This window comes from Bos grunniens, chromosome 26 (assembly GCF_055505025.1).
Source record: "Bos grunniens cultivar Pamir isolate PY7600 chromosome 26, Bosgru_T2T1.0, whole genome shotgun sequence".
Lineage (NCBI taxonomy): Eukaryota > Metazoa > Chordata > Mammalia > Artiodactyla > Bovidae > Bos > Bos grunniens.
Genome location: NC_141190.1, coordinates 21948735 through 21964357, shown reverse-complemented (window position 1 = coordinate 21964357; position 15623 = coordinate 21948735). Strand labels below are relative to the sequence as shown.

The window sequence follows — 15623 nt, the reverse complement described above, 5'->3', positions numbered from 1 at the left end:
GTCCTTCTGTGAGCTTGGGAGAACAGTTTCTCCTGTGAGGTCGGCTCAGCCTATGTCTCCCTTCGGCTGGCACGAAAAAGTTAAAGTGAAAGTTGCTCAGTCGTGTCTGATTCTTTGCGACCCCATGGCCAGAATACTGGAGTGGGTAGCCTTTCCCTTCTCCAGGAGATCTTCCTAACCCAGGGATCAAACCTAGGTCTCCTGCACTGCAGGTGGATTCTTTACCAGCTGAGCCACAAGGGAAGCCCTCAGCTGGCATATCCAGAGCTATATATCTGCCTGGCAGGTTGGAGGTGGTCCTAAGTTCTGCCTCTACTCTGCATGGCTTCCCCTTTTTTTGCCCTGAGCTCCAGAAAAAGGAAGCCAGGCCAAAGGTATTCTTTTCCAGTCCTATTTGCCTAATAAAAGAAAATACCTTCACCTGGATTTCAGAAGGTAAGTTTCATGAGAGATCTTTGTGTTGTTCACCACTGAATCTTAAAAACAGTGCCTGACATGCAGTAGTAATACAGCTGTTGAATGCTTGTACTGAATGAGGTGATGTAAGAAAGAGGTGATCACATTTCCAATGGCAGAGTATACAGCAAATTATTAACTGGGTATGTAACAGTGAACTGTGTACAACTATGGGCTCAACATGGTTCCTTTCCAGAAAGAGGAAATATCAAACTAAAAAACTGACTGAAGAATCCAATCCAAGAGGAAAAAATAGGTTTAAAAACTAGGTGGGGCAAGGGAAGAAACAGGACGTCCCAGATACTTAACCATCCCCACTCCCAAACAAATATTACCAAACACGTGTTCAAACTGAGAAAAAGCCATTTTAATAGCAGACACATACATTCATAGGACTTTAAACAAGACGTAGTATAAAATCTGTTTAAAAAAAAAAAGGGAAGAAAAAGGAAATCTGCATTTACCTGTAAACTTCCTAAAAGCTGGTGGATTACCTGGCTCACAGGACTGCCCAGGGAAAACAAATGCACACATAATGAGGTGCACCAACACTGTTGATGAGTAAGAAATAGCCGCAGATCACACGCTACACGCCCAAGCCACCTGTACTCCAACATGCCTTCTAAAGAGACAAGCCAGAACGGTCCTCCTCTAATTCTCCAACTCAGTCACTTGCTAATGGGTCACCTCTTCAATTTTTAATTTCAAAATTACTCTTGGTTTAAAGACTCCACACATTATTACTGGCCCATCCCCACCAACTATACTTATTTTGACAGAAATAAAAATGCAAATACTCCAACTGAGCCAGGATGACAACGCACCATTTTCTTCTACGTCCGGGGAGATTTTTGTGAAGTCAAAAGCAAGCTGTTACTTGTATTTAAAAACAAAAACAAAATGCCAACCTTCTAAAAGGTGACAAAGGCACCACTGCCATCAGGAGAGAAACAGAAAATGTACAAATATGACTTTACTGCTACATAGATGCATTTTGTGCATGGAAAGCCTCTTCACTTAACATGATATAACCAACAGAATTATACTTTAGGATAACAAGAAAAGCAGTTTAGATAAGGCAAACAGTTACACACAAAAGCATAAACACTTGCAAGTACCTTAATTTTCAGCTTGCAATAAGGGCAATAAGTTTGACATACAGATCCAGAAAATTAGACAAGGTGATTTTTGACACAGTAATATTGCCAAACACACCACCACTCAGTGCAAGCTTTGTTTGCCAAGTCCAAAAAGTGACCTGACATTCTCTGTGCAACAAACATATTCCCCCCCCCACTACCATCCCATTCACAGGGCAACAGCAGCAGGAGGGAGACAAAGCATGGGGACTCAGAGGGTGAAGGATAATACTTGATTTCGGAGAAAAACCATGGGCTACTTGTGCTAAAGACTCACAAAAATTTCTGAGAGCCCCAATGAAAATACTGTTGGAATATGACCTGGAGACTAAGGATATCTACCAAGCCATAAATATAACGGTTCAAATTGATGTTTGGCCATTTATTTTAAAGGGACAGATGAACTTTTTTTCCAATGGAGAGAGACAATTAAAAAGAGACTTTTCTTATTGGAACTCCTAAATAAAACGTATCAAAGTGGTTTTAAATTTGATGAGCAGTTATCTGCTGAAACTGCAATACAAAAGGGTCACTTTAAAAAAAAAACACCTGAATAACCCACTCGTTCCCCCTTTCAATGTACACGATTAGAAAATATTTACACACTGTAATTACAAGCAATATAAGCAGTATTTTATACTTTGAGATATTGTACACTTTACACAATGCAAAATGAGAAAAATATGAACACTTATAAAATTACACACAAATAATGTATATCTACAAAATATTAAATTACAGAGAGTGAAAGCCCCCACTGTTGGGCAGATAGATGCCAGAGTTTCAAGCTTCTGTCAATATAACTCTTTGTATCTATCTCATTAACCATAAGTGGCATTTTCTAACAATACCCTTGAGAGGTAGTATCAAGATAATAATATTCTTACCAGTAAACGCAACACAGAATAAAACTTTTGTTGGTCTGACTCTTGAAGCCTCATTCAGTCAGGGTTCTTAGGGACTAGATTAACTTAGTCTTCCCTATAAAATCTCTAACTGCTCAATGTTTGACATGGGCTCAAAAGTTACTATTTTAAATGAAAATTTAAGATAAAATGCTTTTTACTGCTAAGCCTCAATTAGAGGTAGAAAGCTATTTTTCAAAATTTATTTTCTCCTCTCTCAAACTATAAACATCAAGTCCAAATCCCTTCCCCTTCATCCTTCTCCCACAACTGGAGGCAACAGAGTGCTCAGGAGAGCAGTGTCATCCAAGTCAATATTGAAAGAAAGAAACACAAAGCTGGCATCATCTTTCAGGAAACCAACCCTCCTAAAGGGACACTCAGTCAACAAAAGAATTCTTCAGTTAGCTAGTAAGAGTCTATTACTACCGAAGGCTTCAAAAGGGCCCTGGGCTAAGACTAGCATGTGCATTTCTCCTAACCCTCCACCATTGAAACCAAAGGATGGCTTTCCAGTGTTTAAGAATTTAGAGCAGCTGTGGTTTTCAAGTGCAACAAATTTAAAATACAAGCACGCACATACATACATACATACACACGCGTGCATAGCGTACCAAAGAATAAATGTTATTCAGGTCTCTGCTAAGGTTATATCCTCATGAAAGTAAAAGTTTTTGGAAACCTGTTCAGACCTTTAGCTTTTACAATACAGACTTCTGTAATATGGCTACGAAGGGCCAGAATTCTAAGATTTAGCCAAGATGCTAAGATTTAACCAGTATTAAAAAATATATAAACGCATGTAAAATAAATCCAAAACAAACAGCAGATGTATGTTTTGGAATAAAAACAAAGCCACTATTTTATAGCTTAAACTCTTCCCCTTAAGGGGATCTGACAAGGTACCAAACTTCTGTTTCTCAACTGTTTGTTTAAATGTATTTTAAAAACCCAACAGATTTATAATCTTGAATAGTGAAGAAAAATGCATGGATTAAAACACCCCAGTGGTTTTACAAGAGTAACAGAAAAGATTTATCCTTTCAATTATTAAACTCAGTTTTAAGCTTTCCCCTTTGAGTCATAAAATAACTAAAAAGGAAAATTAAATCAAACTGGAACTTGATCTTGGTTTCCAGGTCCAGCTTTTCAAGTTGGTCCAAGCCCTTTCTTACATACTTCCTGTGATTATCCAAGTGCTGCAAATATAATCCAAAAAAAAAAGATAACAGGCTTACAATTTAACAAGAGTAAACAGGGGAAGGTTAGATATGCAACTGTCAGCTGCTTCTACCTCTCCCCTCTCAAGGAATTCTTCTCTTTTAAAAGGCCAGTTGCTGTAATTAATCAGATTATATTTCATATCTGCTTCAGAAATGGCAATTTCTTCATTACCAGCTTCATTCTAGATACTCAAGTAGCACGTCTGCTGCACATGTTCTTAGCTTTCCATTGGATTCTGTAGTATTCCTTTAGGAAAGGCTCTTACTGAATTTCTCTTAGTTCATAATTTTTTTGCTGCAACTCCTGTTAAGAATCTGGTACCCAAAAGTCATGAAGTTGCCCCTAGAAAAGGAAAGGGAAGGAAAAAAACAGGATAAAGGAAAATCAGATTATGAATTAATCCATATAAAACCACTAATCACCAGACAATGGGCTTTGATAATGAAATTAATAAAATGTTGACATAGTACATTTCTCTGATAATTTATCGTAATCAGATTCAAGTTTCACATTTTATAGTCTAACAATTTAAACTAAGTATAAATTAGTACAAGATGTTTTCCTCAGCAACACACACAGGTGGAGGGATGTATTTAGAAAGATTAATGAAAACGTTAAGCTGATTAACAGTTTTGGTATTAAATTTTTTTGTTTTAATGCTACATCAGCAAAAAAGGCTGGCCTAAAAGAAGTCTATGGAGATTAGTAACTAAAACAAGAACAACAAAACATTAACATAATATTTCTCGAAGACTTCTGTGTTCCTGTTACTTTGATACAATCCATTTATTACTGTAGTTGGTCTGTAAATTAACAGGATGGTAAACTTAATAGCAAGTGTTTAAACAATGCCCTTCTTATGGAAAGTATCCTTAGATATAATACCAAAACCCTAAGTGACAAAAGAAAAAAAAAGCCAAAACTGGACTTCATCATAATGAAAAACTTCTTTGAATAACATCATCAAAACAATGAAAGACAACACAGAGAATGGAAGAAAATATTGGCAAATTATGTACCTCATGGGGGAATTTATATTTAGAACATATGGAGAATTCTCACAGTTAAAAAATGGACAAAGGATTTGAATAGAGACTTCTTCAAAGAAAATGTATGAATGGCCAACAAACACATAAGAAGATGCTCAGCATCGGGGAAATGCAAATTAAAATCACAATGACATTCCTTGTCCCTATGTCTATATCTGAAAAACAGATAATAACAAATGTTGGCAAGAATGTGGAAAAACTGGAAACCTCAAACATTCTGGTGGGAATGTAAAACAGTGCAGCCACTTTACCTATACACAAATGTTCACGGAAGCAGTATTCACAACAGCCAGGAAGTGGAAACAATTCATAATAAGCAGATATATAAAAGTAAATATATAAATCTACTAAGTAGATATATAAAATACGATATATGCATATAGTGGAATATTATTTGGCAATACAAAGGATATACAACATGCCAAACATGCATTAACTTAACATTATGTTATGTAAAAGAAGCCAGTCATAAAAGACTACATCATATATGATTCCATTTGTATGAAATATAAACAATAGGCAAACCTACTTAGACAGAAAGTGGATTAGTGGTAGCCTAGGGCTTGCAGGGAGTGGGGATGGGAGTGCAGGTGCTTGGGGAATGAGGAGTGACTGCTAATGGGTATGAGTGTCACTTTTTGGAGTGATAGATGTACTAAACTGTGGTGATGATTGAACTGTGCATATACTAAAAAAACACTGTATACTTTAATTGGGTGAAATGTATGACATGTGAATTTTATCTCAATAAAGATATTAAGAAATACTCCACATGAAATAAACACCATTGGATGCAATGTAACATTTTAAAATTGGGTCAACCACCTTTGAAAATAAATTAATGAATATAAGAACAAACAAAAAATTTTAAAACATACATAAAGGAGTATATTGGAATTTTCAGTTTATCTTAACATATCTAGAAGTAAGTATTTGTCATGTCTTTTTAGAAGAGTATGAAGAAATAACATCATCAAACCAGTCAATCCCAAAGGAAATCAATTCTGAATATTCACTGGAAGGACTGATGCTGAAGCTGAAGCTCCAATACTTTGGCCACTTGATGCAAAGAGCCAACTCATGGAAAAGAACCAGATGCTGGGAAAGATTGAAGGCAGGAGGAGAAGGGGACAACAGAGGATGAGATGGTTGGATGGCATCACCGACTAAATGGACATTAAGTTTGAGCAAACTCTGGGAAATGGTGATGGACACGGAAGCCTGGTGTGCTGCAGTCCATGGGGTTGCAAAGAGTCAGAAACGACTGACTGAACAACAACAAACTGAGAACAAATAAAACTGTTTAATAAAATGACACCTGAGTAGGCCGACAGTTCTGTATTATTTCCTGCCATTTTCCATGTATCCTGGCAACCAAGTCTTTTACCTTAAAAATACAAAGAAGGGGAAAAGAGATCAGATCAAAACAATTTAAGACTTGACACAAAAGACCTGATAATTGTGACAGACCCACCCCCAACAACTCAATGTAGTTTCTATCAAGAAAGAAGAAACTCCTCAACTTCTAGAGGGGTTTTCAAGTCACAGTGATTAACTAAGACCGTTCTTCATCATTATGTCTAAGATACTGAATGCTTAGGACTCCATTTTCACATTAGTTAACTAAAGATCATCCAAAAAAACATATTTTCTGCCTTTAAGACACCTATTTTCAACTCGCTGGCTTCTGAACACCCAACAGGAAAGCTGAAGAGTAGGCTTTCCACTCTTACAGGACCCAAGGCTTTGGTTGTTCCTTGCCTTTCAAGTTCTATTTGATTCAAGGTCACAAAAGAGGGTTGTTATTTGTTCCTTTTCAATTGAGTGTTAAGTCTCTCTAGGATTCTGCAAAGTATAGATGACTCGTAAACAATGTGGGGGGGTTAGCGGTGCCAAGTCCCTGCACCAGAGAAAACCCTACTGCTATCTCTGCCTCAAAAACAAAGAAAGTGATAAATAATGACTCACTCAAGAGCAGGAAGCTGAGATAGTTTGGAAAGAATCTGTGGCTGAAGGTAGACTGCACAAAGAATCCTCTTTACATATAAATACCTGATGCATTCCTACATTTGGAGCTCTAGTAAGTCTTTGTATGAAACTCAAACTTTCCCACCACACTAGAGGATTCTCAATTAGTTCTTGGACATAACAGCCTGACAAAATATTTGTATATATTTATGTATGTCTATTTTGGGCTGTGCCATGCAGTATGTGGGATCTCAGTTTTCTGACAAGGGATTGACCTCGTGCCCCCCTGAAGTGGAAGTGTGGAGTCTTAACCACTGGACTGCCAGGGAAGTCCCAGCAAAATATTTTAAAAGGGTCAGGAATTTTAGAGTTGCTTTAAGTTTATAAAGTAAACTGTAAGGTCTGCTTTTTTCTCCATTTACAGTTTGGCAGATTCAGTTTCTCCAAAACAATCAGCACCTTTTCTACTAGAGGCTTGTGGAGAGGCATGCAATTCATTCACTTCAGCAGGACCGCACCCGAAGCAATTTCCATAGATCTCCGTGTCACTCTCCACTCTAAGTAAGAGGAGCCCTGGCACCAGTCTACACCCAGCCTCTTGACTTTAAGAAACAAACAACTTGGGGGTGGTCCCCTGTAGCATGTCTGTCAGCAGTAGCCACCACCACCAAGTTCTACGGGCCAGTAACTAGTCGATGTTCAAAAGAATGTGTTTCTGAAACTGGTTTTCACTCTAAGCCAAAGAGCTATCTCCTACCTGCATTTGAAAATCCACAATCTAATACAATTTTGTTAGTTGCTCCTTTTGGTATTTAACTTACATCTATTAAACAAATACAGATACTAAATCTACATAGGCATTGTTGAAATGACTTTATAGCTAATTACAAACCTGAAATCTCACTTAAGACTATCTAAACAAATGGCAAGAAAGAATCACCCCTACACTGCAAAAGCTAAAGGATGATTAAGAATAAAAAAAAAAATCCTTAGAAGAAAATGTTTTAAAAATAGTGGTGTTTATGTTTCAGGAAAAATTGTCAAATTGTTTTATTAATACTAAAGTTGCTTTCCTAACTCCATATTCTTATATTCAGCTTTTCTTTTCAGCTTCTTGTCTTAAATGTTTTGCTTTGAGATTTTTCCCTTTCACTTTCAATCTAGCTAGAAGTACTTAGACGAACCTAATTTGTTATTAAACGAGAAAGTCTTATTTCTAATGCTATATGTTCTTAAAAAAGAGGCTTATAGGCTTCTCTTACTCAAATATTAACAAAGCCAAGGATAAACAAACAATGAAACTATTAGGAAAAAGGCATACTTACCTTGGTTCTATAAAACAGTCTTGCATCTTCCCTAATATCACACTTAACGTGCTTTTCCAAAGCCCCACAGAGGTGCACAAAATGTTTCTGTGTAAAACAAATACAAAGGATGAAAACAATTTTAAAGCATTACAAATGAGCAAAGAAGAGATTATGTAGCTTGAACTGACAATCATTTAAAAAAAAATCTACCTTAGCAATTTCTGATACTAACTGTCCAACACAGAAGCAGTCATATGAGTAAAATGTAGTGACTGCTGCAATAATCAGTTACAGCTTATTGCTAGCTTTTTGCATTAAGACACATTAATGAAAACTAGCCCCAGAGTTCAGACTATGATGTAGTGCCCAGAAATGTAAGTCCTTCTGTTAACACGATCTCTAATGAAATATTCAAGTAACAGCTGACCTATTTTCTCTATGAACAAAACAATGTTTACTAATAGTTCTTTGAAAAATTAAGTGGCCTAAGTTTTAGAAGTATACAGTTCCAAAGAGTCACACTCGTATACATACTAAGGTGAGAATGTAAATGGACATTTTTGAGGAGGGAAATATGATAATAATCATTTTACAATAATTAAAATTTGAAAACTTTATAAATTTTGATTCAGCATTTCTACTTCTAGGAATTTACCCTATAGAAATGCTTCCAAAGGTTCATGTTAGTATTGTGTGTAATCACAGAAACAGGAATGTTCATCAGTAAAGATTTTGGAATACTATAGTTTAATTACACAGAAGTGCTAAGTAATTTACAGTGGAGGAGAAAAGCCAATTTGCAAATAATGTGAATAGCATGACAGCATTTTTAAAAAAGTAATTATGTTAGGATATCCATAAATTATGGAGAAATTTACAAGAGGGCACTGGATTATAAAGTCTTTCACTTTCTACCTTACATGGTTTTATAGTAATTGAGTTTTAACGCAATAATTGTTTTCTAATCAGAAAAAATAATTAAAAAATTTAAAGACCATATATAAGAACAGATAGATGACTGCATGCATGCTAAGCTGCTTCAGTTGCGTCCAACTCTTTGTGATCCTATGGACTGTAGCTTGCCAGGCTCGTCTGTTCATGGGATTCTCCAGGCAAGATACTGGAGTGGGTTGCTCTGCCCTCCTCCAGGGGATATTCCTGATCCTGGGATGGAACCCATGTCTCTTCTGTCTCCTGCATTGGCAGGCACGTTCTTTACCACTAGGGCCACTAGGGAAGCCCCACAGATGATTATATGAGGTTCCAATCAGGAGAGCAAACACAGTTCTATGCACAACAGTGTTTATAAAAACACAGGAAGCAGTCTTGTGTCCTTTTTGATCATGTCTAAGGAGATACAAAATTTTAAACAGGGGTTGGATTACCTAAAGTGTGAAACATGGGAGTATTAAACAAGAATTTTCCCCACAAATAAGGAACATGATAGTACTGGAAGAATAAACTAATTCAAAATGAAAATCTTAACATGAGGAGATAATTTAGGAATGTAGATCTCGAGTAGCCTGACTTACCATCAGTTTAATTTTGAAGGCAAACATTATTTTTAAAGAAAAAAGGAAATGGAGTGGGAGCAGAGATGGGAAGAATGGAGCTAAGAGCTAGCTCATTTAGTATTTGGTGATTTTGATATTAATGTATTACACTACTGCCAAGTTATCACGGTTAAGTTCCACTCCAATAAACAGAACAAACATCTCTAGACGAATAATTGTCAACAATATGGCTAGAATCCCTGGTTGAGGAACTAAGATTCTGCAAGTCGTATAGCAAGGCAAGAAAAAAAAAAATGTTGAGTTTGGACTTCCCTGGTGGTCCAGCAGTTAAGAATCCGCCTGCCAATACTGGGGACGCAGGTTGGCCCAGGAACATTCCACATGCCATGGGGCAACTCAGCCTGTGAACCACAACTACTAAAGCCCACACATTCTATAGAGACTGTGTGCCCTAACTATGGAGCCTGCAAGTTGCAACTATGAAGCCCACATACCCTAGGGCCTGTGCCCCATAACAAGAGAAGTCACCGCAATGAGAAGCCCACACACTCCAATGAGAGAGTAGCTCCTGCTTGCTGCAACTGGAGAAAGCCTGCACAGCAATGAAGACTCAGTGCAGACAACAACAAAAGAAGGCTGCAAGGTTACCATCACTTCTCCCTTTCCAGTGTACAGTTATTTCGACAGTGAATCCAAAGTGAATTTGATAAGTTATTATATTTTCTCCTATATAAAAAATGATCATTATTCCATCAATAGTGACATTTATTAAAAATAAAAAGGATGAAAAAATACCTACCCGTTGTCCAGAAGAAAAGGAGTGAGAACAACTAACCTCACCGATTAAATGAAGAAGAATGTAGGTCAGGTAATATGCCTGGTAGAGAAATGAATAAAGTCAACACCCATGGATGAAATTAGCTAGAGTACATGTCATCCCAGTTTAAACAAACATTAGGGAAGTTGCCCAGGAAGGACTGGATTTGCTAAAGTTAACTGGACTGGTAAGTAAGCAAAAGTCAAGCATTTATCCCAGGTTTCTGATTTCTAATTCAAGTTCATTCCTTTTACCACCTCATGACTGCCCTAGTAAAGGGCTATGAAAAATACTCACAGTATTAAATTACCAACAATCCTTTTATTTCAATCTTCAAGTTAACTGAAGGATTTTTATGACAGCAATAAACAAAAATATCATTCACCATATAACTATGCTACAATGTATCTAGTCTCTAAATTCAGAAATGTCTATGGTTAGGAAGCTATCACAGGTTGTGCTCAAATGTACTCTTTTGAGATGATCTAGCCCTGGATACCTGCTTTTCAAGTTCCAAATGAAGACTATCATCAATAGTGCTGTTTGGTTGTTCAGCTCTTTTCTTCAAGACCATTTTCTTCAACAAATCTGAAGGCTTCATTTGCACAAGATAGCGATGTAAGACTGATATCTATCAAAGGAAAGAGGAGACAATGAAACATATTAGGCAATACACTTACTCTTTCTTAGGCATGTTTTCAGTGTCCTCTGTTCATTTTGTCTTTTCTAATTTAGTTTCTTAAAGTTCAGTGATATTCATTTATTCTTTACTTAAAAGTTCCCAACCAAGGGACTTCCTTGGCAGTCAGTGGTTAAAAACTACACACTACCAATGTAGGGGGCACAGGTTTGATCCCTAGTCAGGGAAGATTCTGCATGCCACGTGGTACAACCAAAAAAACCAAGTCTCCAACTGACCCACCAAGGTTTATGTGTCTTTTATATACTGTTAAACTTCATTGTAATAAAATGAGAGGGGGAAAAAGAGTCAACTGCTTAAAAGGGATCTTAATTTTTTTGGTTGTACTTTGAGGCTTGTAGGATCTTAGTTCCCCAATCAGGGATTGAACCCAGGCCCTGGCAGTGAAAGTGCCAAGTGCTAACCACTGAACCACCAGGAAATTCCCTAAAAGGGATATTAAGTTTAAGATTTAGTACTTTTAATTGAAGATGAAAACTTAAGGAGGAGACCAAATTACATTACCAAAGAGGTCAAAGGGAATACTTTTTATGAAAAATTATTCAAAAGTCAGCAAAGTTGAATCTTCATCCTTGTGAGTAGAAGTCACTGAATTTTGGAAAGAATTCTCTTTTGATGGCAGTAATATCACTGAAAGGACTGAGAGCTATTTCTAATTACCTTGGTGGCTCAGGTGTGGTCCCCCCATAAATCTAGAATCAAATGTACTTCAACTCTACTAATATAGAAACAGCTGTCCTCTTCAATCTCTCTGTCCCACAGCACCCTGAGCATACTTCTGTCACTGCTCTTGCTACACTGTACCACAATGGTTGCTTAACTGTTTCAACCACTACAGTTTGTTTTCAAGGCCAGAATCTTTATCTCCACTTTATTTATTTTTACTCTGTAGGACGTGACAGATTATCTTATACTGCACTGCAGTTCAAACAAGAACACTACATCTAGATCGGATTCTATGTTTCAAATTCAACTACAAATAGCCTCACTAGTACTACTGATGTTTGTAAAAAGCCTTCAGGACTTCTCAGAATGGGTTTTCTATAGGACATGTTTATATATGCACATATACACATAATATGTTCACTACTGAACCAAGTACTTAAACGGCAACCACATTTAAGCTCTATAATTTAAAGAGCTATAATTTAAAAATATAAACACAGGATATAATTAACATTTAATAGTTTAGTAATTTCTAATCTCGTGATAAAATTGCTAACGTTGACAAGGTGAAATAAATAATTCACATTTATATAGCATATTTTTATTTTCCCAGCACTTTTTATAAGTTAATTCATCTAATTGTTCACAACCATCCTATGTGGTAGATGGTGTGATACTGTCTCCATTTCACAGATAAAGAAACTGGGTCTTATTGGTTAAATACCATGCAAAAGATTACATGAACAGTATTTGGCCTAAGAGTTAAGCCCTAACTGCAGGACTTTTGACATAGGATCCATCATTTTTTTCTATACGTCTCTCCCATTTATTAAAAGAAAATAAAAGTGCTATTTATACCTGCAGATTATTCACATTAGGGATATCTTCACGTTTTTCATCCAAAAGCTTTGAAATAATCACTAGGCTGAGGCACTGTCTCAGTTGCCTGAAATTAGAATTTTTAGGATGCATTTAATCAATATTGTTTAAGCAAATGAATGAGCCAAAAGAAGTTCTTCTAATTTGCAACACAGCTAATGTTTCAAGAGAAGGCTATATAAGAATATATAAACTTTATTAGAATAGTAACATTTCCATGTAAAATATTTGTACACAAAGTTAAAGTTGTCTGAAGTGCAGGAAAACCATTGAGAGCCTTTATTTTTGACCCTGACGATTTACTGTTAGAAAATCTATTTTATTGCTGGAATTCCTTTTTATTAAAGCAAAAAAAAAAAAAAAAAAGGCGAATTGATTCATTTTTGTGGTATATGCCATCTATATTAAGTTATCAAATAAGCTAAAGCTAAAATTAACAATCAAGACTATTACAAAGTGATCTGAGCTGAAAATCAGAATCAGGCTGTCAATGCCTTTTCTTATAATATCAAATAAAAGACTCTGATCTAACATTCAAGAAATGATGAAAGGAAATAAAGGACCTAAAAGCATTTCATTAATGTAAACATATATCATTCTAATGTTTCATTCTCACTTTTCAATACCTTCCACGTGATGTCCAATTAGGGACCAGCTGTACCAACCACAGAAGGTTGTGGGGATGAGTGGAGAGTTCGTTTATGGCCAGAGAGAGTTCAGGCACCTGAAAACAAACCGTGAGCACAATTTTTCACCTAAGTTAGTGGAATCAAGTATCTAACAGATCATCAATGTCCCTTCTTGACTTAAGATTACAAAAAGAGCACACAGATTCAGTTTTATCTTAAACTCTAGAGTAAACTGAATCAATACATTTATCAGAACTTTATTTAACTTTTGTGTTTTGTGCTACATCATATCTACACTGATTTTAAGTCCTTCAAAGAATAATCTAAATACACCATTGTGTATATGTACCACAGCTTTCTTATCCATTCATCTGCTGATGGACATCTAGGATGCTTCCATGTCGTAAAGTTAAAAGAAAAAAAAAAAAATCTAAATACAAACACCAGTTTCCAAAGGTATATAATAAGAGTTGCACAATACATGTTCCTGAACAGGAATTTTTTGAATTTAGGAATCCTCAAGTTTAAATACTATTTCAGTATTCAAAATAATCCCTTAGCAAGAGTTGGGAAGATCCCCTGGAGAAGGAAATGGCAACCCACTCCAGTATTTTTGCCTGGGAAATCCCATGGAGAGAAGAACCTGGTGGGCTACAGTGAATGGGGTTCCAAAGAGCCAGACACGACTGGCCAACCGAATTTAAAAAAAAAAAAAAGGAAAGGAAATATAGGATAGGGTAAGAGATAAGACTGATTGTGTGCTGTGCTAAGTCGCTGCAGTCATGTCCAACTCTGTGCAACCCAATGGACTATAGCCCACCAGGTTCCTGTGTCCATGGGATTCTCCAGGCAAGATACTGGAGTGGGTTGCCATGGCCTCCTCCAGGGGCTCTTCCCAACCCAGGGATCAAACCTATGTCTCTTATGTCTCCTGCATTGGCAGGCAGGTTCTTTATCACTAGTGCCACCTAGGAAGCTGAAAATTGATTACATTTTGATAATTGCTGAAGCTGGGTGATAAGTACTTAGGGGTTCATTAAACTGTTTCCCCTACTTTAGCACATTTGACATTTTCTACCAAAAAAAGGTTGAAAAACATAATTTTAAAAAACCTAACAAAAATTATACATGTTTACCCTCAATGGCCACAGAAATTTAACTCAAATTTTGTATGCATGATTCACTCTACCACTTCATTTAGGGCTCTGTTCAAAGGTTACTTCAGAAAGGCTTTCTCTAACTGCCTCATACCAAATAGCAGAGGATCCCTGCCTTGTCCTGCTTTATTGTAATTTGTAGCATTTACTATAACTTAATATGATATTATAATCTACATTTACACTGTTTATAACCTAGCCCTTTGACTAAAAAGTGTGGGGAGAGCAAGGGTTTTATCTTCACACAGCTTTGTCTCTAGCACCTGTATTAATAATACTTGGCTCACAGTTAATCCCCAATAAACATAACACATTTTTTGTTGAATTAATGGCTTCAGTTTTATTAAGATTCAGTTTCATGAATTAAATATAGTTCCAGCAAAGACAGTCCTTTCCTCAGTTAAGTTTTCATCTGCTGAAGATCTCAACTTAGGTTAGAAACTGTCAATTCTGCATACACTATGAAAGTCAAACTGTGACCCTATACAAAAAACAATACTAAAGTTTTAAGTAATGTTACCTTTGTGTTCCAATCTCTGATGTTTTTCATCAGGTTTATTAAGAGGCTCTGAAAGTCCACTAGAGGAATCTGTTTCAATTCTTTTTCCAAACTCATTTTAAACAACATTAAGATCAGTAACATTATTTCACGATCCTGGTAACCTTCTGGATGTATTGATGTACACAAGCCTAGAAACTTTGACACAGATCAGAGACAAAACAACTTAAGGAAATATATTCTGCTTGAAGAGTTTACAGTATAAAAACTTTTTGACAAAAAATGCAAATGGGAACTACACAGAAACCAAAACATCAGCTGTCTAGGAAAAGGCAAAAAACATTAATGTTAATAGTTGAATTGCTAAGTATTTTCTTCTCCATTTTTAATTTTCAAGATTTTAACAGTTCAATATCACGAATGATTCGATTCAGTCACTAAAGATTTTTAACACTTATTAATTCTTGGTCACTAAGGTATACTGTAAATAACAATTTTTCTTTGTATATTCTAATTCTAGAAAATTATTATTTTCAAAAATACTAGTTTCAAAAAGCTTCTTGGTAAAGGTATTCCTAGAACTAATTTAATCACATAATGCTGATTTAAAGTTCCCTTTTGCTCGTAATATTAAAACAAAAATAAAAACAGCAAAATCAAGTTTTAATACAAAGAATATTGCTAAGGAATTTCAGACACTAGAAATGCCATGGT

The 15623-nt window shown here is 36.1% G+C and overlaps 1 protein-coding gene across 10 annotated transcripts in view; it reads right to left on the bottom strand.

Moving 5' to 3' along the window:
- Positions 1–801: 801 nt before the first annotated feature.
- SLF2 (SMC5/6 complex localization factor 2) overlaps positions 802–15623 on the bottom strand; it is a 41180-nt gene continuing 26358 nt past the window's right edge. For all 10 annotated transcript variants that reach the window (XM_086379545.1, XM_086379539.1, XM_086379540.1 and 7 more), the window contains 8 exons: positions 14931–15107; positions 13251–13348; positions 12604–12691; positions 10879–11010; positions 10362–10439; positions 8067–8153; positions 6092–6160; positions 802–4066 (listed from right to left, as the gene is read on the bottom strand). In XM_086379545.1, coding sequence (XP_086235671.1) covers positions 4031–4066; positions 6092–6160; positions 8067–8153; positions 10362–10439; positions 10879–11010; positions 12604–12691; positions 13251–13348; positions 14931–15107 — 765 coding nt within the window. In that variant the 3' untranslated portion in view covers positions 802–4030. The remainder of the gene's footprint in view (positions 4067–6091; positions 6161–8066; positions 8154–10361; positions 10440–10878; positions 11011–12603; positions 12692–13250; positions 13349–14930; positions 15108–15623) is intronic.